General features: G+C 41.1%; 1 protein-coding gene across 2 annotated transcripts in view; it reads right to left on the bottom strand.

The window, feature by feature from the left end:
- Positions 1-1,589: 1,589 nt before the first annotated feature.
- Positions 1,590-21,335, bottom strand: part of CANX (calnexin) — a 19,847-nt gene continuing 101 nt past the window's right edge. Inside the window, exons 2-15 of one of the 2 annotated variants that reach the window (XM_010578908.1) lie at positions 13,366-13,554; positions 12,840-12,913; positions 12,220-12,278; positions 11,730-11,871; positions 10,356-10,437; positions 8,743-8,935; positions 7,628-7,817; positions 6,766-6,879; positions 6,116-6,272; positions 5,575-5,790; positions 5,053-5,172; positions 4,806-4,941; positions 4,567-4,658; positions 1,590-3,953 (exon numbers count right to left, since the gene is read on the bottom strand). In XM_010578908.1, the coding sequence (XP_010577210.1) occupies positions 3,900-3,953; positions 4,567-4,658; positions 4,806-4,941; positions 5,053-5,172; positions 5,575-5,790; positions 6,116-6,272; positions 6,766-6,879; positions 7,628-7,817; positions 8,743-8,935; positions 10,356-10,437; positions 11,730-11,871; positions 12,220-12,278; positions 12,840-12,913; positions 13,366-13,551 (1,815 nt within the window). In that variant the 5' untranslated portion in view covers positions 13,552-13,554 and the 3' untranslated portion in view covers positions 1,590-3,899. The remainder of the gene's footprint in view (positions 3,954-4,566; positions 4,659-4,805; positions 4,942-5,052; positions 5,173-5,574; positions 5,791-6,115; positions 6,273-6,765; positions 6,880-7,627; positions 7,818-8,742; positions 8,936-10,355; positions 10,438-11,729; positions 11,872-12,219; positions 12,279-12,839; positions 12,914-13,365; positions 13,555-21,335) is intronic. The other variant, XM_010578909.1, reaches the window with a different exon arrangement.

Genomic DNA, 21,335 nt, shown 5'->3' with positions numbered 1-21,335 from the left:
GCGGCCGCCGCTCTCAGGCACGGGCCGGCCCGAACCCCCGACTCCCCATTGTTATCCGCGCCGCCGCCATCTTGAAATTGTTTTTCCCCTCAAGAGCCGAGTTGAGAATAAATAGGCGGAGCTTCCTGGGTGGTGGGCTACGTCACGTCGCGTAGCGCGTCACGAGCCGTGAGGGACGTCCCTCCGAGCCAATAGGAAGGCGCGGAAGCGCGAATGAAGCCGCAGAGGCGTGGGCGGGCAGGGCGGCTCTCCGGAGGCGGCCTCCGGCGCGTTTAAAAGGCTCGGGCGAAGAGGGGGCGGGGCGGCGGCGGCGCAGCCATTCAGGCGCGTCGGGAGGCGGAGCCAGAGGTGATTGACAGGGAGGGGTGGGCAGCGGCGGGAGCCGGGGCGCTGGAGCAGAGCCCGCCCCGCCCCACCTGCCGGCAGCAAGGCCCGGCGCCCTCAGCCGCGGGCCGGCCCCCGCAAACCGGGCTCTTTTGGGTCAAAACGCGAGCTTACCTAGCAGCTGGCTGTGCAGTCCTGTAGCAAAGAGAGTTACTGATCACCTCACGGGGTCACCTCTTCTTCGTCGCTGGCTGGAGCTAGTTCCTAGCCCGGACACGCTCCCTTCACCGCGAGTCCACCAGAAGAGATGAAGACTGAGGCAGTTTTGCTAATTAGACAAAGAAAGCCGAACAGATTTAAGTTTCTTTATTGATTAGTTTGTACATATTTTTTTTTCCAAGCTGCATCTACAGGTACCTTTTTGATATGGACAGGTCTTTCCTGCAAATGAAATCAGTCCTTCTTCAGCAACACTAAAAAAAAAAGCAGAAGACCCTTTCTGAAACCATGAGGCAATAGTGATAGTAACCGGAGCACAGTTAGGGATGGAGACAGTGGTCACAAGCCCCACACACGTAACCACAGCCTAAGTGGAGCACTGCTTTTGAGGAAGGAGCAAGGAGAGGGTGAGAGACGAGCGCAGCGATGCACATCTACCAGCAATTAGCACTTGCAAGAATCCCTCCTCAGGCCCAGGAGGCAATCTTAAAAACAGACATTCACAATGCATTTTATAGGTCACAGCCTCAAGCTGTGGTGATTCGCTCTTAGCCAGACCCAGAAAGGCTACATCACATCCAGTGACGCTTCTGGAACAGGTTAGTTGGTTAGCTGCATCTTTACCAACTCCAGGTGAAAAACCGTTTTTAGCATTTCTACTGCCTTGTGTTTCAGACTGTCTACACCTACTTCCCTAGGGTTTTGTTTTCATTTACCATCTCCATCTAAACCACCTCCCCAATCCTCAGACACAGCTTGTTCAGTTCAGCAGAGCATCCTTTTCAGAAGCTGCCGCTCTTGGGTGCACAGACAAAAAAGGCCCAAATACGCCTTCAAGTATTTGTAACAGTTCCAAACCTAGTTCACAGGATACAACCAGGCAGAGTTTCAGTACTTCGAAAACACAGCTATGCTTTAAAAATACTCGGGATAAGCAGGTAGGCTAAATTTTTTCTTCCAAGGCTTTAAAAGTAAGAGTGATTCTGCAGCTGAACTGAGCCACCCAAGTCAGAAAGCAGGATAAAAAGTAACTTTGGAGTTGTCTATCCATTTTGGAAAGTCTTCATTTATTGTAGTGATTATTTAAGAAGCATACACTATGGTATCAAAAAAAGCCATAACATGCAGACAGGAGAGCTTTTCAGGAGATTTAGCAGAAGCAAATGTAGATTTACAATTAGCTTTAATATAATACTATTTAAAAGCTGAGAGCAGATCTTAAGTTCACTTTTGATGGTTCGAAAGAACATGTATGCACATGAATTGTTTGGGAAATTAAGGCAATTTGCATATTAAGATAAAAAACATTAGATTAATAGATTTTTATGTTGTGCTCAAAATGTTAGCTGAATTGAAATCATTTACATATACTCCATCTCAAAGGACTGAGAGTCATAAATAGCAGCTGCTCCTTGATAAAAATACAGTCCTGAGAACAAGCTAGTAGCAATGCTTAAGCTATGACATCTTCCATGTCAGAGTATAAGCTATTTTTGCAATAAGGAGCAGTATTTACCAGGTGTTCAACAGGCAAAGGCATTCTAAACATGCAATAGCTCCCAACAGAAGTCTGAAATTACTTCCAGTATCTTGCTTACAATAGTTTATTTACACACTGCAGAAAAATCAAGAAATCCTGCTATGCATTTGTGATCACTAATATTTCAAACACAACAACCAAGGGATACAACATAAGGACAGGCAGCAAAAGGTGTTTTACAAAAAAAACCCCAAAACAAGAGTCTTTTAGTAATTGGTTAGATTGTTTGCAAGGTAATTAGAACACTCTTCCCTCCCCAACCCCTGGGAATTATTCCCCACATTATACCTATGCTATGACCAAACAACACTGGAGTGTTTAAATTCAGTGCAAGAAGAGTAACTTCAGGACATTTAATTTCACTCTAAACAAAGGTAAAAGTTTATCTATATAGACATCCAAACACCAACATATTTGGTACAGTGTAATGAAGTTACATAGATTTCACCCTCAGAGGTATGCTCTTGTAGTGATCACCTGCATTCCACAAAAAAAGTGTTTGAAACAGTATAATATGGTAGACTCAACGCTTTAAAAAAATTTATTCAGCTGGAATTGGAACTCCCTAACATTCACAATATAATTTAGGATGCATTTGTTACATGAAGAGCAGATAAAAGACTTAAACAGTTTCACATACCAGTTAAGATATTCCACATGCTCCTTCCCCACCTACAATACTGACATCTTGGTTGGTTGGTTTTTTCTTAACAAATACTCAGTTTAACTTGTCTACCTGACTACCTCCCCCATTTCTACAGGAGTAGACGTACAGTGATAACAGTGAGAGGATATGGGACACTGTCCTATCCAGTGTTTGGATCCTGGAAAGGAGTAGGCCTAGCTATAAAAATAGAGTTCGACAATGAGCTGAACACAAAGCACTTCAGCAACTGAGGCAAAGCTGCACTCAGAAAAAGCTGTACGGTCACAGAGAAAGGAAAGCGTCAGTGGCTGAACAGAGGGGAAAGGGGGAAGTAGTCTAACCCCCCCCACCCAACAACCCATTAGCTTTACAAGAAGAGTTCAAGAACTAACAAAATCCATTATCTGCAAGGTCCGCAGGATTAAATGCCACATTAAGATGACCCACTCCAAATCCTAGATCATTTGTCAACACTTAACAGGGCTTTAGCCATGCACAGTATGCATACTCTACAGACTGACTAACCCCTTCCTTCCACCCCTTCTTCCTCTTTCCCCTCCCCACCCCAAAATGAAGTTGATTATTAGAAAGTTTCACTACTGGTTTCCCCACCCCCCCAGTTTTCTTCTGGAGGGCAGAGGGCTTGTCAAATACATTGACAACTTTTCTTTAAACAGTTATCAAATTTTAAGGGATATAAAGACACTGGTGCATTTAGGAATTTACATATTTGTAAAAAAAACTAGTTACAAAACTGCATTTTTATCACCTAGCACTTTCAAGATTCTTTGTTATTTTTCACTAATTAATATATTAAATTAAGCCAAGGTTCGAGACCGGAAAAATTCTACCAATCTACTTAAAAACAGAAAAGAATATTTAAAACCAAAAATGAAAAAGGTTAGTTATGTTACATTCCAAAATCCACAGCCCATTATATTAAATGCATTCTTTCTACAGGAATGATGTTCTTTAAAACAGATGATTGCAAATATTTTACTGCTAGACACTCCATTACATTGGATAGTGTGACTGCAACCTGTGGATGGTGAAATCTTGAGGTTTGTCCAAGTTTCAATGTAAGGTGTCCAAGGTCCTCTCCCAGAACCAAGTTTGAAGAAGAAAAAAAAAAAAAAAAAAAAAAACAAGACCAAGTTCTTAGGACTTTTTTCAATCTTTCCTTGGCTTTCTGTTTCTGGGTGATCTATTCACAGTTTCCTCCTCCTGCAAGACAGTAATTTGTATGAACATCAAGGAAATAAAACTGAAGAATACCCTTAAAAACCATTTTGAGCAAACCTACAAAGAATAATCGACTTTCACTTCTATGTTAGGATTTATGTTTTGAAAGGACCTACTGCTGTTACTACCCTTCCTTTCTATACACAGCAAACACACAAATCCTCTTGTTTTCACAGTGGCTGTACACTATTTGCTGAGAGTACTCAACAGCTGCTGCTGTGAGAATCCCTTTAACTTCAAGCAACACTCCACCCATTTTTAAGTCAGCCATTATGTCAGTGTGGAGCACTTAAGAGGCCACATCCTGACTGCATACAAAGCTGAAAAAGCCTTTTGCCTCAAGAAGAGGCATTCTACACAATCCTACTCCTCTCACAATGCACGGTCTATGGCAGTGCCTTTAGTAAGGTGCCCAGCTCTGCTGAAGTTAATCACCTTGCAGAATTGCTGTGGCCAAGTTTTCCAAAGTTCTGACACTGGGAGGGAGTATCACATGATCCAGGTTAACTTTTAACACTTCAGTAAGGCTTGTTCTACAGGACTTAAGGTAAAAAAAAAACACACAAGACTTCCCTCAAAGATTAAGCACTCTTACCTCTGATGGGGGTTTCCTGTCCTCTTCCTCCTCCTCTTCCTCCTCCTCTTGACTAGCACTTCCTATATCAGCATCACTTTTCTGCTTCTCTTCTAAGGGAAATAAAAAAAAATAATCTCATTCTCATTTCTGACTTATCTTCAGTTCACCATTGGCAGACATGGAGTAAAACCAATCCTGCTGTGTTAGTCAACCAGAGAGAAAACTCAAACTGTTTCAAGATTATCTAGTTTACCTACCTAGCTTTTCCTCATTTGCTTCCTCTTCCTCCTCCTCTTCCTTGTCCCCTTTGTCTTTTTCTTCCTCTTTCTCCTCATCCATCACATCAGGCTGAGGAGCATCAGTCTTTTTGTATTCTGCAGCACTTGGCTGTTTCTAAAAAAATTGTCAGTTATCAACACCAGGCAGTTATTGTGACGTTAAGGCATGTTTTTCCTGAATCTCTTTTTAAACATTATACTGCTTATTATTGGAGGAAATGCATACCTTCCCAGAACAGCAGAAAAGGACAACAAGGAACACTGGCAAAGCCACAGTAAGGATGTAGACTACCCAAAGCCAGGGACGCTCTTCAGCAGCTGCCATCATCTGGCCCACAACACCAGGCTGCAAGATAACAAGAACTGTCAAATTTCATCCCATACAGCAAGTTTAAGCTACAGAACTTTAAAATGGGCTTTTTGCAGCTTTGAACATTGTATTTAATACCTCACAAAAATTAAAGCTAACCTGCACAAGTACTTTTTCCATAGTGTACGAATTAAGAATTAGGCTAAAGTTAACAGTCCGATTGTCAGAGCAAAAACCTCACAGAAGAGCAGTAAGTATTCATTGCTACTTATAGCAACCATTACCATATTATAATTAGGAACTAAGGTTCCAGCCTGGTTTAGCATAACCCCTAGCCTTGGTACATAGAGGTATATATTGATAAAGACTGTAGGAGAGAACAGCAGCAATGCTCCTTCTGTTCAGTCAGGAGCACACAATTAAACTGTTATTTCTCACCTCTGCAGCACCATCGGCTGCTTTTTTCAGTCCCCATCCATCACTGGCCCAATCATCAGCCACAGCTCTTTCAGTACAGATGATAAAGTTATCAAAAAAGATGTCAGAAGTCATTGACCATAACTCAAGTCCCACAGCACTGAAGGGAGTCATCTTGAAAGGTTCCAAGTCTTCAAAGAAATCTGGGTTTGGGATCTTCCTAGGTTTCCATATACCCTAGGAAAGACAAAAGACATTCAGCCTCACCTGCTATAATAAAATTTTTAATTTTCAGCCCATTTTGAACAGAGATAAAGACAAATCCATTGCACTTAATTACAGTGTCTATAGGCACAACTTGTCAGGTTTTGGGAATCAATTTTCATTTGTGCTACAAAGAAGTGAAGACAAGTAAGAAAACACTTTGAACCTGTCCACTTGAAACACAGTACAATCATGACAGTACTTGTATTTAGAATTACACCTGCTGAATCGAAATCATTCTGCTTTTTGTAAGAGAAATGCTGTGTTGGCCAGCAGTTTAAGCAATGAAAACACCAACCTGATAGTTCACGTTATCAATCATAGGAGGCTTCCATTTGCCTTTGTAGTTTGGATTGTCAATCATTGGTCGCTGCCAGATACCACAGCCAGGGGCCGTCTCACATTTAGGATTTGCAATCTGAGGTGCCTCCCATTCACCGTCCATATCCTCATCCCTGGAAAGGGAAATTCAGTTTTGAAGTCCGCACCTTGCCTTTATACCAAGTAAGACTTAGACAACATCTGATTTCTGTGAAAATTAAAATTCCTACCATAAAATGGAGATACTGTAACTTTCTATAGCATATGTCTGTAGATAAAGACACCACAGAAGGAATGAGAATTTCAACAAGTAGCTTGGAAGTACTGAAGCTCAACAAAACCCAGTCCCTGAGCACAGCCTCCCCCACCGCCCCTTTCAAGTATGGTACAACTGCAAGTGACCATCCTTGCCCTGTTCAGCTCACAATCACAGAAGAGCTGAAAAGTGCGCAGGTGAATGCAAGATGACAACACTCCTCAGACCAACTCTGCCTTCTACTTCTGAAGCAAGATAGCTTGAATCAACGACTTCATTAGTGAGCAACAATGCAACTAGCTATTCTTATACTTGTAAAAGCCAGTACCAAAGAAATATTTGCTTTCATTTACAATAGGCAGTAAACATACCAATCTTCAGGCTTCTCAGCGTCAGGGTCTGCTACATATTCTGGCTCATCATCCAGCCAGCCCTCTGGTTTCACAGCATTTTCATCTGCTATCTTTGCAGGAGCATCCTCATCCCTTGAGAATAGAATATTATGTATTAACACACACAACACATAAAAGTTCTTAACCCCAAGGCATTATTCTACAGACCCTGAACAAGCCCACTGATCTAGACAACCAGCCAGCTTCACTTCTGATAGGGTAAGCATAACACCATGATTTCATAACAGAATTGCCTTGCAAGCTTTTACCTATACATGTGCCTCATGGCACAGTCACAGCACAAACTCTAAGGTAATACTACTCACTTTTTAAAGCCAACCTAGAAAGGGCATATTACAGAAAATCCTGTATCTTGGTGGTTGCTGCAAACACGCATTTGAGCTTGAAACTGAGTCTGTGGTTCACAAAGCATAGGTTCAAAGACAGAAACCCAGTATCAGCTTCTGATTTAGGACATCAGATATTTCAGTCACTTGTATCTATGCATTACACAAACAACTACAAACATCTTACAGTTATACCTTCTGCAGTTTATCTTTTGATTTCATCAAGGAGTAAAGCATCAGCTAGCGTAAATGTTCCAGTAAAACCTTTATCTGTGGCCAGCACAGTAACAGGAGCACTAAACAGTAATTCCCAGAGGACATGGATCCTGTCTGCCTTTGTCTACCAAACTGCTCCTCAGATGCCTAAACTGATTGTGTTTTGATTACAAGGATGAGACTCAAAACCTTCTGTAAGTCATCTGAGAAAGACTTTTTGATCAGGGTCAAGTTATCAGGCCAAGACCTCCCTCAATTCCACCCCTCCAACAGCTTACCAGTCATCTGGTTTAACAGCATCTGGATCTGGGATTTTTGGTCTCTCATCCCAGTCCTCAGGCTTCTGGTCATTTGGGTCCTCAATCTCTCGGGGTGGATTCACAGGAGGAGACATATCATTTAGCAAATTCCCACTGTTGACAACTGTTTGATCAACCAGTATTTCAAAACTATTATCAGGATTCAAGACTGTAACGAAAAAAGTTGATGTAGCCATTACACATATGATACAAAGTGTGCATCATAAATTACCACTCATCCCCACTGTACAACTAAAACTTCAGCAATCCAAGCTACCACCTACCCAGCAACTGTTTTAAAGAACTGTTAAGAACCTTTCTCCTTATGCCAAAGTATAACTAGTGATGATGTATCACATCTCACCTTGTGAGAAAGAAGACTCATTGCAGGAGTCCGACTTTAAACATGCTAAAAGCACAAAGAAGCTTGTAGAGTGATTTACCAGTTACCACAGCAAGTTGACTCTGACACAATAAGTATTGTTTTAATAGTAAGAATGCATATATTCATATTCTACTCAAGAATAAGACTCCCTACTACTGACTCACAAGATTTTAATCTCACTCCTTTATCCATTGTTGCCTCTGTAGCAGGAAGAGCTAGAGAGGTCCTCCTAAGTACTCCCTGAAAGACATTAGTCATAGCTAATACACCACACCAGACACTGTACTTCAAGAACCACTGAGTTTGGTACTAAGAAAGAAGCAAGAAAAGACAACTATCCCTCTAAATCTAAAGCCTAGTATACCCCAAATTACTAGGGGGCAGCATTCAAGCAGTTTATAAATGTTGATGATTGTTTTGGATATACTTAGCATATCAAGTTACTAACGACTGCTCTGAAATTCAGTTCTCCTTTAACTATTAAGTTCAAGGTCTCATGACTTTTCTTACATGAATCAAGACTTCCTGCAAGGAAGAAATAAGCCTTTGTATAATAAGATCAGGTTTTGCATTCAGAGCTTTCAAGTGGTTTTTAGTTGTATGGTGTGTTGACACAAATATTCCGTTGTTCATCTGGCTCATTTTATGAGCTTTTGATTCAGGAAACACAGTAGTAGTTATTAGCATGCAGAGTTAACAGTCACCATACCCAGAGTATAAAGATGGGTCTTCTTATCAGTAAAGTAAGTCTTCAGGTCTGCATCTGGACGCTTTGCATGCTTCTCCTCATATTTGCCAGTCTTTGGGTTTTTGTGCCGGAAGATGAAGTGCAGTTTGTAGTCCTCTCCACATTTGTCAGGACCAAACATGATTGTATATGGAGTTTTGTCATGGAACTGATCCTTTAAAAACAATGCAAAACTGCATTCCATTATTTTGAAATACAACTTAAGTCACTGCCTGGCATAAGAACTCCCAATGCATTAGAAGTTATTCTGCAACTTGGATACCAAGCCAGTGAAGTACCCCCACTAAAGCTTATATGATGAATACAAGCCTCTAGAGAAAACACCAGAATTATCCCAGCTACTTGATTTTCCACCTTTGGTCTCTACTTTCCAGATGGAAAACAACAGCTATTCAAGTGTTATCAAAAAGATAAGTGTAAAGTGACAATCACAACATTTAAGTGTATCTCTACGTTACAGTAAAGGATTTTAAAAGCTATGAGTATAGAAATATCAGTTACTGGTAATAATGAATGATTAGCTAATCCAGTGAGTTTCTTTCACCAAACTGATAAGCAGTATTAAAAGTGAGGCCAAGTTGTATTTAGTTCACAGATTTGTAAACTGGGGTACTGTCTCAATCTAAGAGCTAACTGGATATAATAATCTCACCACTGAACACTGCAAGCAAGTCTACTTGTTCTTGCTAACGTTATCTTAAAATTCAATGCATGTATGAAACTGGTTAGACAGTCAAGTAGTCTTTTGGGTGTCTTTTTTAATAATTTGGAATCTGTATTAATAATACAACTCCAATAAGACTGCATAAGGAAAGGATGGGTAACAAGTCATAAAAGGTACTTCCTATAAAGTCTAGGAAGATGGCTAAAGAAAACTCATAGGCTACACAAGCCTATGCAAGCTGACCCAGCAGTTAAGCTTTGTCTGAATAGGCTAAACCACTTTAGGTTGGTATATCACTGAGAGCAGAGAAAATTATTCTTAATCCTAAGGAGTTGTAACACAGTCTCTTGACTGACCACACTTTCAAGACAATGCATTCAAGGGTCATTTATGAAGCAAATGGTTCTATATATATCTAGCATGTGCAGCTGAACATATAAGGTTATATCCAGTCCAAGCTCTCAAGACTTTTTTTTTTTTTTAAATATACCCAGTAACTCACAAGTGGGTTCACATGTCAAAGACAAGGCAATAAATGCAAGGTATATTTTCAGTTATTTGCATTAGCCTGTTTTAAAAGATGAAACATGGCATCTTCCTTCTGGGCAACAACTTCCTGAGAAGGTTTCTCCTCATACACTGGCTACTCTCATAAGATACCTCTTCTTTGGTCCTAGAATCCAGGTAAGTCTGAAGTATTGCAGACTTTAGCAAAGGTCTAGGACTGCTCAGCTACTAGGAAACTCCAGAGTTTTCACTCAAGAGGCCAGAAACTGCTGAGTGCTAAGTACTTTGGAGATCAGGCCCTAAATATGCCCCACTGCCTTTACTGAAGAGTTTGCTTAAGGAAGAAACAAAATTAAAAAAGTTTTCTTTCACAGCTAACACTCAAAGTAGCAGCATTACTCACCAGGTTCAGTTCAGGGGTTTTTGAAAGCAATTTCACATAGGCCCCGCCACACTCTATTCCATTTTGGAAATTCACTTCATACCTGATTTTAGTTTTGGACAGAGAAGGTGAGAACATGTTATACATGAGAAAAAATTACTTCTGTAAAGCACAATTAGAGTTTTCAAGTACAAATGAAGAGTAAGACTGTTTTGTTCTTGTTTGCTTTAAATCACATGTCCATTAAAAATACAATATTAGAAATACATGCTGCACTCTAAGACTAAGCAAATATTCATAAGGGCCTGAGAAACGAGAAAAATTGAGGATTTAGAAGACTTAACCTACAGAAAAGATTAAAGGAATCGAGTGCTGGTCTAGATTATGACCTAGAAGTAGCAAGAAGGAAGAAAAAGCTTTCCAGTATGTAAGGCACTGCAACAGAGATTAAGGCAAGCCAATTATTTTCCCCACAACTACTATGACACATAACTCAATTTGCAAGACTACCAAAGGGACAACAATTGGATCCTAGGAGAAGCCCCTTTAGGGTTATAAGCATACAACAGTATATTTAGGGATGCCAAGAAGTCTGAAAAAGGCAAAACATCTCTGTCAGGAATAGGCTAAGTATGCTTGATCCTCTCCCAATGCCAGCAGCTGAGTAGATGACCACTGGGATTTATTTTTAGCCTTGTATTTTGAGCCAAAACTAAACAGTCATGCAAAGCAAAGTGACCAATTCATTACCTTGTGCAGATACAAATTAGCTTACTCTTTGTTTAAAACTGATAAAGTAGGTAATAATCCACAATTCAACTGTTCTCACTGAATGTTTTTTTTTTGTTCTTGCTAGTCTAACCTACATGCAAGTAGATTCTTCTACATCAGTCATGGCCAAACACAGCTAGGCAAGCTGTTCATCTTCCATGACAGATGAACCAAGACAAAGGAAGGAGGAAATGAGTGCATCTTTACCATCCTGTCCACACCACCTTGGAAACAGGGGGCAGTTTACTGCATAAGGAAGTGCACTGACCTACATACAGACCAGCTTTTCTCCAAAAGGACAAGGACTTTCACAATTAGCAGTACAAAAGTCAGTTGCCTGACCTTGTTACTACAATTAAATCAAGTGAATTGAAGTCCCAAGACAGGTTACCAAGTCTAGTTTTCATAGACTTCTTTTCTCTTCAGGCTTCAGAGGGACCTATGCCATTCCTAACTTCCCACTTTAGGAATACGGGTTGCTATTTTACTCTTATTTAAAAACAGTATAATAATATGTTACAGTATCTAGACTCCCAGTCAACAAAAGCTCAGTTATGGAATTAACCCCAGCCTGCTACCATGTCACCCTTGAAATAATAGAAGACTAAGTTATCCTTTACTTACTGTATAATAAGAGGTTTGGTATCAAATACAAAAGGCTTTGAAAGTTTGGATGAAATTGCATGATGCTTGGCTCGGGTTACCAATACAAGCCCTTTGTCTCCTGGAAGCTTAGTGTCCTTCATGTCTTGGACTTCCCATTTACCTGGAGAGACATTAACCAAACATTATCAAAACTTGTTCAAGACAGTCTTTGTTTAGCCCAATTTTGAACAAGATAGTCAGCATTCTGAAATAACACCCAACAGGGTAGGTACCTTATCAAGTTATTAGCATATCTTCACTAAAAATTATTTTAAAACCTCCAAGTGGGTATTTTGTCTAAATAGGAACTACACTTTATATTCTTAGCCAGGTATATAAGCACTCCTTCCATTTTCTTCAGTGAATACAATTTTAACTGGGAAGCAGAAACCAAAGGCTTGCACCTCTTCTTCAGGTATGACAAAAGACATCAGAAATATCTATCATCCAAAACCTGAGTTGGACTCACCATCATATTTGGCAATCTCATCATCCGTATCATCTTTTTTCGCTCTGGAAAGGATCCATCTAGAAGACAGATATCCAACGGTCAAAACAACATACTTTTTTTCCCCCCACTAAAAATCCTGCCCTTAAGATAAGATAACTCTTGCTGTCCTATGACTACACCCCAGTGTCTTGATCCCCCAAGGAGTTCTATGCCCAAGCCTGCAAAGTTTTCTGCATTTGCCACTTCCCACCCCACTCCAAAGTAGGATCATGGCCTCAGTGTCTTGCTCTTGTAAAAAAAACAAAAAACAAAACCCACCAAAACCAAAAAAACCCAAACAAAACCCCAAAAGTAGTACCTCACCATCCTTACACTACCAGAAGAAAGTGAAAAGTCAGATGAGGGTTAAAACATTACACATGTATGGCTTACCTCCCCCTTGTTACCGTAACTTAAGGAAATACCAGTTTAGCTCAGCACTTTAACAGCCAGCCTCATATAGTCACTGCTGTAATCCTTGCCAACCACTGCCCTTTGATTCAGTTTTGAATAACGCAGGCTCTAGCAAGGATTTCATTACCTTTCACCAAAATTTTTTATTATTTGCTATACTGAATCATCCTTCAGATTATACTCACCCATCCAGAGTTCCTTTATCAAAGGACTCCGCAAAATACACCTCGCCAGTTGGGACTGGGGGCCTGTAGGTAACCTATTGGAGAAGAGGGGCATTTACGCACCTTTCAAGACAAATTCTCTACTCTAAAGAAATACAGCTCACATTCCCCCTCTACACTCAAGTACAGCTTACCTGGAACACCCTTGCAGCATAAATACAGAAGTTACGTAAATATTGCTGCTTGTGCCAAGCCATTGTGCTCTCGTCTGCAACTAAAGTATATATCTAGCTGGAAACATTAGCATTAACTCCCGATAGTCACATCACAGATATCAAGGGTAAATCTAAGTCTTCAGGAAGAACATGGGGTACATGAGAAAAGGAACAAAGCAGCTAAGCTTAATTCCAAGCTCTACTCCCAGATAACATCTTTGGTAATATCACAACTTATTAAATGTTAGCAAAGTAAAGGCAACTCTGATGAGACTCGCATCAACCACAACACAAGCAGTAATTCAATTTTTAAAAGAAGTTCCATGCCAAACCTTTGGAGTTGGAGGAGGAGTGCTCGTTTCAGGCTTCGACTCTTCTACCTCGTCAATGCCATCATCCAAGTCATCCTCAATATCAACTACATCATCACCATCATTGTCATCATCCATATCATGTGCCTGGACAGCAAGAGTCCCAAGAGCGAGCAGGGTCACATAGAGTAGCCATTTCAGCTCCATGATCTGAATAAATAAGACAAGGCAAAGAGGTCAAGCCAGCACTGCACAGAGCAAAGCATTGCTTCTTGGTACAAAACCAAGCATTCAAGACAGCAGGTGAAGTGCCTAGTCATACCACTGTTTCAGCTCTCTTATTTACTGCATCTGGCTGGCTGAGACAGCTCGAAAAGCTGGAGAGGAATACAACATAAAGCTGAAGTATTTAATACAAAACAGACATTAACTGAGTGGAGGACCATGTGTGCAAGTTCTGCAGATTATGCTGCAGAAGTGCCATAATTTTGCTCTTACACTGCCACAGTCCATGAGCAGAACAGCAGACACATGTACACAACACCACAACCTATGTAACTGCAGAAGTCTAAACAGAAAACCTACTTCTTGCTTAAGAAGGACTTCAAATGTATCATGCAGAAATTGAAATTTTCATTCAGTTCAGGAATTGAAATACAATTAGCTAGCTCTTTCAAGCAGAGAGTAATCAATCCTCTATCTCCTGTTCAATATTTTTCTGTCCTTTCAACTGTAGGACATGAGTTTTCATTCATCAGTCCCCTTCTCCAGGTTTTATTCCGGAATTACTGCCAACAGTCATTGATATTACTGGCAGATGTCTATACGCATTTGAGGCTGCTGAGGCAGACCAGGAGAAAATTTCTTACTGTTTAACAGACAGTTGATTTGATTCACCTCTTTTGATCTCTAATTTAACAGGATGACCAAAGAAAAAGACTATCTGTTAACAGAGGCTTTACAGAATTAAAATATCACACTTCAACTAATTTATAAGGTGCCCAGCACGTTGTCACACCTAAAATATGGTAGAACTTGGCAAGCTGTAGGTCAAAAGATCTTGTAAGTAAAATGGGTTTCGATTTGACTCTCTTCCTAGAAAAAACTACAAGATCACTGCACCTTTAGGTTGATACAGAAGGCAACACTCCTGGCAGGCCGCTCAGTTTTATCTGCCCAAAACCCCCACAAAACCAACCTATCCTTGCTCACCTTTTCTGCTTTGAATCACATTCCAAATTCTTCTTCCAAAACCAGAGTTTTAACTGAGACTAATACTTTTTTGAAAGCAAGTATAAAACCAAACATCCCCTCCTTCCCTTACACTCCTGCCTCAGGCTGTAGCCCTGGAGACTTAAAAATGCAACTCAAGCAGAGTTAATAGTGCCTGCAGGAACATAAGATCATGCTAGAACACAAACTTTCAACTTTCCAAAGCATGTTTAGGCAGCTAAAAGAATTTAGTCTTAAAGGCTTATCAGCACTATCCAATACTCCAAAACTACGTTGCATACCAGATCTATCGTCCTTAGATTATTCTTTAACTTACTTCTAATGACAGAGGGGACATTTTATAACTAAAACAAAACTGTATTTTAAAGACTTGTGCTGAGGTCATGTCCCATTTGTCACTACAGCAACATGCAATTGCAGCCAGTTTTCTAACAATAGTGATGGCCTTGAGGATTATGGTCTAAATGCATGCTCACAACCCGCCCCCTCACAGTTCAGGCAACTGCACTGAAGCACCTCTAAGCCAAAAGAACACCATTCACAGCATGAACAGCTGACAAAAACTTTCAAGTGTTGTTACATATGAACAAAGCTTGTTTGCTTAACACACAGTGTACAACCAAAATTGAAAACAGTTAGACACCTCATAGCAGCTCATAACTCTTACTACTAATGTGGGAACCACCATACAAAACCAAGGAATGAAAACTGTCAAGCAAACGTCCACACCCTTGGAAGTTCAAGTTCCTCTTGCACAGATGCCATGTTCTCTAAATAAACTCATGCCCACCAGCATAAAAACAGTAGAGAAAACAAGAGCCTGAAACTTCATTTGAAAAAATGATCTTTAGAGCTCTGGATGTGTCCAGTGTGACTGAAGTAGCTACAGTTGAGATGGCACAAAGACACATTTCCAAGGGAAGGGTTGAATTTTGTCTTACCTTACCAACAGGGCCTCACCAAATACATTTTTAACAGAGCTAAATTCAGCAAGATTTTACCGCAAGTTTTATAACTACTTTCAAATTATATTATGCACATACAATGACCACTTCATGATCTGGAAAGGGATACAAGGAAATTAATCTTAAAAATATGGCAAGCTTAAAAATAAGCCAATTCTCTCCTCTCCTTCTAAGAGGAAGGAGTTTCTGCATACCTCTTCCCAAGCCTGTGCAAAGGATATTAATGATTTAGCATGCAAGTAATCCCTTAACTAATCTCAGCACTAGCCAACCGCCAATAAAGTTTTGGTGAAAGAATTAAATCACCCCCCCAACTTTCATGCCAGTACTGACTCCATATGCAATAATTACCTACTTCACAATCCCACCCCAACTACAACCCTTTAGAAATATTCAGCAGCAAATGGACTTCAGTAAATGCTAGTACATAAGTGGCAAAGCCACATAGCTTCATATTGCAGGCAAGGTTGCTCCAGAAATTCTTCTGTCAAAGCATGCTAGTGAAAACAGACAATTCTACCAGTGACCTGTACAGCAGGGGCAGAACCTAGACCACTCTGCACATCTGTGCTCCTGATACAACCATAGGTATTGACCTTGTAGGTCTACATTTATCAGTTAATGCTGTCTGAATTTGAGGCCTCATTGAACCTCATTTCAAGGTAGAACTACTATCTGTTCAAGTTCCCAAGCAAGCTTTTTTTTTCCCCCTCTCAAAAAAAAAAAGCTAAAAGCATGAAGAGAAGCTAATCTAGTTTCATGTCTTTGCCTCTATTATCATTGGCAAGCAGTATTCTCAAGTTTATACCCCTACGGAAAGCTGTTTAGGACACCTCCTACATATTACATCAGTCCCAAATTCCACATAAGCTACCATTCATACACCTTGAGTACAAACTGGTAGAATCTCCTGCAACTGCCAGTTGTTATGCCAAGCTCCTTATTCTGTTAATCTGTAACAATATAAAAACTAACTAAATTATAAGAAATAAAAGACACTACGTTCTCAGAAGAGCAATTTAAGTGAAGCACACATTTTTGATATTTAAAAAGCTACTTCTACCCATAATGGAGGTACTGCTACAGGAGAAAATTTCAACTTCACTTCACACAGTCCTTAGGGACAGAACATAAACATGACTATACCCTAGTAAATTAGGTTATTCCTAAACAGAAGATAGAAAAGGAAGGGAGGAGGGGAGAGAAGAAACTCAAGTTTTATACAAAATAGGCATAAACCAATTTTTCAGTGGAGCTTTAAAGCTGCTAGCAACTACAGGTGTTCAATTAGTCACCTAAAATGTAGTCTAACCTTCAGACACACAGCCACCTACTCTATTATGATCAGATTTCTCCCTTGAAGAAGTGTCCAATTTCCAAGCAATTGCCATCATTAGCCATTTTTTACTCTGCCTGCACTTCCCTTCTTTAGGTTTAACTGTGTAATATTTCTGAAGGTTAGTGTATTTCTGATCATGGAACTGCCAAAAGCCTTTAACAAAGGAATGCTTTCATAATAGGCGAGAGCTTCTGACATCTCCATTCTACTTCAGTGCAACCCCCATTTTCACTGTAACAACGTTTCAAGTCAGACCTGACTAAAACTTCATCTACTTTTTTTTTTTTTTGGTAAGGTCTTCAGACACTTATTGACATTGGCACACCACTTGGATTGAAGGGAAAACCACCGCAGTATACCACCAAAGTACTAACTAGGAAGAGAGTTTGGGACTGCCAGGGCTATCCTATGTGTCCATTCACAGCCAGCTTCTACACTAGAAAATTTATAGCTGACATTTAAGCACTGTTCACCTGATTGTCAAAAGGTCAAAGCATTTTCCCCTGGAATTTACAAAAGCTATAGCCGAGCACTGAAAACAGACACCTGGAACAGCCGTACTACACAGACTTTACAAAGTAAAAACTAAACCAAATTGGAATAAGAGTCAGAGACAGGATCAGCTTCTTGCCATAGAAGTGGCACTCTTAAAATGTAGGGCTAAGTGATTGCTACCTTTGGATTTCAAGGCTTTCAAGGAAGTCATGCAGATTCAGAGATTTATTTTTATTTAGAATTCCCCTTTCACTGGGCATAAAGTGGAAAGTTCTTCTTAATTATTGGCATGACACTGGAAACACTTGACCCATACAGCAGACAGTTGTCACCATTCTCTCTAACATAGATGTCCTGGGGAAGGAGAGACAGTGAAAGGGCCCACACAAAGGATGTTTAAGTCCTTTGCTATCATACTTCCGGAATATACTATTTAGAAAGTAACTTCCCTGTCAGGTCAAACAGAGCCTGCAAAACCAGTTTAATCATCTCCTTGGTTACTAATCCGAGTGGTTCATCAAGCCAGTTCTTAACACTGCATATTTCAGAATGCATAACTACATTTGAATTGCTACTGGCTACCTAGTTTACTATTTACTTTTTTTTAAAAGAATTAACAGTCAGATTAAATGGGTCTTATGAAAAGTCACTTACTACAAACTACACCTCAGCAATTTAACTGGAAGAGCATCAGTGGTTTCTATTTCAGCAGCATCTGAAGTGACAGCTGAATGACTTAAGTATAAGAGGGGCAAAATTTGCTAGCAAAGTCCTGTGTTTCAAATACTGGATGGTATTTATGGTGGAAGCACACCAGTAAAAACAAGCACAATGCGTCCTCATGCAAGGCAAGAATTATGGAAGAAAAATTTAGAGACACAAAAGTAAAGAAAATTCATCACAACACAAAAAAATGCAAGGAGACAAGAACAGAAAGGCTGAGACACATACACATTTTCCCTCTCAAATGAGATTTTTACGGTTTCTGAGCAAAGTCTTGGCTACCCTACTTGGTAGTCCACTAGTTGCTTAAAGTCAGAACTACTGAAGAGCAGAGGAAATCTATTCTACATCTCTCAGTCCCTCCACCTTCCACATCCCAGCTCCTCTGCGGTGCCAGGGTAACTGTTTACACAGCCTCATCATGAACTAGCAGCTGGTTTAAGATGGCTCGAAGTCCTTCTGCCATGTTATTTTAACCCTGAATCAATACCCCAGTCCAATCTAGCATGCAAAGGCAAAAAGAGCTGTAGCAGGACAAGTGAAAGCACCATGAGATAAAGTAAGTAGCCAAGGATAAAGGAAATTAGGCTGTTGGCAGCAGAGTCAGCTTAATGCCATAGTTTCAGGTGCAGTTCTGTCATCCGCACTTGTCCAGGACAGACCTGTCTTTGGGCAGGTTTGGGAGATCTACACTATATGGCAAAGCTGAACAACTGTGTGGCCAAACACTGTAATTTCAGCAATCAGTACATTACCTCACCACCCCTCTGAGGATATAATAAAACTGTGTTCATATATATGCAGCAATTCGTATAATGCAGACAGCTAAACAACTTCCAGCATTGTGAAGATTCTGCCTTTAATACTGTAACTCGATGAACAGCAGACAAGGCTAAACTAAAACTGCCTTCCTTACAACAGGCAAGAGGCAGGAGCTCTGTGTGAGGTGGTTCCCCCCCACCTTCCTCGTTTTTATTTTAAAGGAAGGGATAGCTAGGATACATTGCTACATAAGATTGGAGGAAAGTCTCCTGGAAAGGATTAGCCAAACCTCTCCTGAAGAGCTTGACAGCCCTGCAGAGAAAGCTGCCTTCTGCTGGGGTTGTAAGGAGCACAAACCAGGCAAGAGATTAGCTGTGAAAGGTGACAGCAACAAAGCTTGTTTTTAATAAGCATTTCAAATATGCCAGTTTCTAAAAATAATGTACAATGGTGCAGATACAGTAAGGGAGAAAACACCATGTACCATTTGTCAGCAAAGAGATCGTTCCCGCAGAACTGGAAGTCCTTGGAGGGCAAACACAGCACTGCAAAGCTTTTTGACCATAAACCAGATGGGCTGCTAGGGGAAATTACATTAGGCAGGGGGGGATCTGGAGGTGCCCTGAGCTCTTTCAGACCATCACGCCTAGAAATCAATTCAAGTTTGCACTGCTATAGAATTGATTCCAGCAAGAACAGACTGCTATCATTATCACTACTAGAGGCAGAAAAACGAAAAGTCAGAAAAGGAAGTAAAAGGCAGGGCTATGTACAAGTCACAGCGTATTCTCAGTAAAGGATTTATTCATTTACCTAGTGGGAAGTGCTGCAGCACATCAAATGAGAGGGTCATCTAACAGAAGCTGCAGGCTTCCTTACTGTTTTGCATTAGGCTTCCCCTCCTAGGGCAGCAGTTGATACCAGGAAGCAGTTTACATCTTATACACAGCTTGTGATGTTGTCCATGAATTGTACAAGTATTCCCTTCGTAGTATCTTTTTTTAAAAACTAGAAATACTGAGACTTTATATAAACACAAAATTTAACTCCAAGCTTTTCCTGGTTTTGTTAGTTGTTTTGGATAAGCCCATGTAATATGACCAAATCAGCAGTAAGAAGGTTTTTGAAGTAATTTCAAGTGCATTAGAGTGAACCTAGAGCAACATATTTCAACCTGTTTTTAACCAGTATCTTATCTACAATATCTCATACGTTATTATAGTTCTGCTATCTCCTTGCAATATTTTAGCAACAACGCAAACCACAGTGGGTAAAATGTCCCATAAAACCTGTGTGTTAACTATACTTATTTGACAATGTTAAGTAAACATACTGCATTTAGAAATACATTACATTCCTAGAGACTAGTTTTCAGCCATCTAACATACACTTAAGTTCCAGAAAGTTTCCCACGATGCTCTGCAGAAATGCTGCTGCATTAATTACATTAACACTAATAATAATACAGTCTGGACCTTTACCATTACTACTACTACTATTAATACATGTCTGCTTCCCTTCACAACCAAATCACATGCAGAATTTCTCTTTCTACAGCCTAGAAAGTTCTCAACCACAAAACTGCATGTGAAAGTTCACTCTTTAGAATCAGTACAGACAAGACAGCAGTAAGCTATGCATGTTTTAATTCAAAGGGGTGGGTTTTTTTGCTTTAAAAGCACACAACACAATCTTCAGCCAAATATGAGAACGAAGGTGTCATTTATATACTATTTTGAAGACACCCAAAAAAGCGCTATTCAGGGGGTAAAAATCAAAGCATGCATTTCAAGCCCCCCAAAATCTCAGGCCTTGCTGCTGCGGAATCTCCTCGTCTGTACTTCACCTTTGGCCTCCCTCGCTGTTTGATTACCACATCTTCCCCACTTGTTGGGCCTCCAGCTCTGCACCTTCAACTCCCCCTTTCCAGAGACTTCTACTTCCCCTCGCAGGGCCCGAACCAGGCCACACGCTATGCTGGGCGCCCGCCGCCTCTTCCAGCTCTGCGGGGCTTCCTACCGACGGCGAGCGTTTTTAGCTAGCTCAAGACTATTTCCACACGTTAGCGGCCGACATTAGAACAAGAAGCCAGAGAAAACCCAAACCGCTCGCCAACCCACATCCACCTCCGACCCCTCGCTTCCCTCCCCCTCAGAAGCCGGTCCCCGTCCTACCCCGTCGCGGGTGGGGGCGGGCAACCGAGCCCCCCACCGGCCCCTCTCCAGCCGCGGCCCTGCCACAAGCCGCTCCCCAGCCCAGAGATCCCAGAACTTACCAGAAGACCCGCCGCTCCCCACCAGGCCTCTCTCAGAGGCCTACAACGGCCGACCGGGCGCCGGCGGCGCCTGCAGCAGCCCCGTACCCGCCCCCCAGCCGCCGGGCCTCCCCGGGCACGGCCACCCCTCTCGCCCCCGGGATCCCGGGGGTCTGTCCCCCCACCCCCGGGGAACCCACCGCCCGCCCCGCCGCCTCAC

The sequence above is a fragment of the Haliaeetus leucocephalus genome, unplaced genomic scaffold (assembly GCF_000737465.1).
Source record: "Haliaeetus leucocephalus isolate CR32 unplaced genomic scaffold, Haliaeetus_leucocephalus-4.0 Scaffold656, whole genome shotgun sequence".
NCBI lineage: Eukaryota > Metazoa > Chordata > Aves > Accipitriformes > Accipitridae > Haliaeetus > Haliaeetus leucocephalus.
Note: the sequence above shows the minus strand (reverse complement) of the source record. Positions and strands in the feature narration are given on the sequence as shown.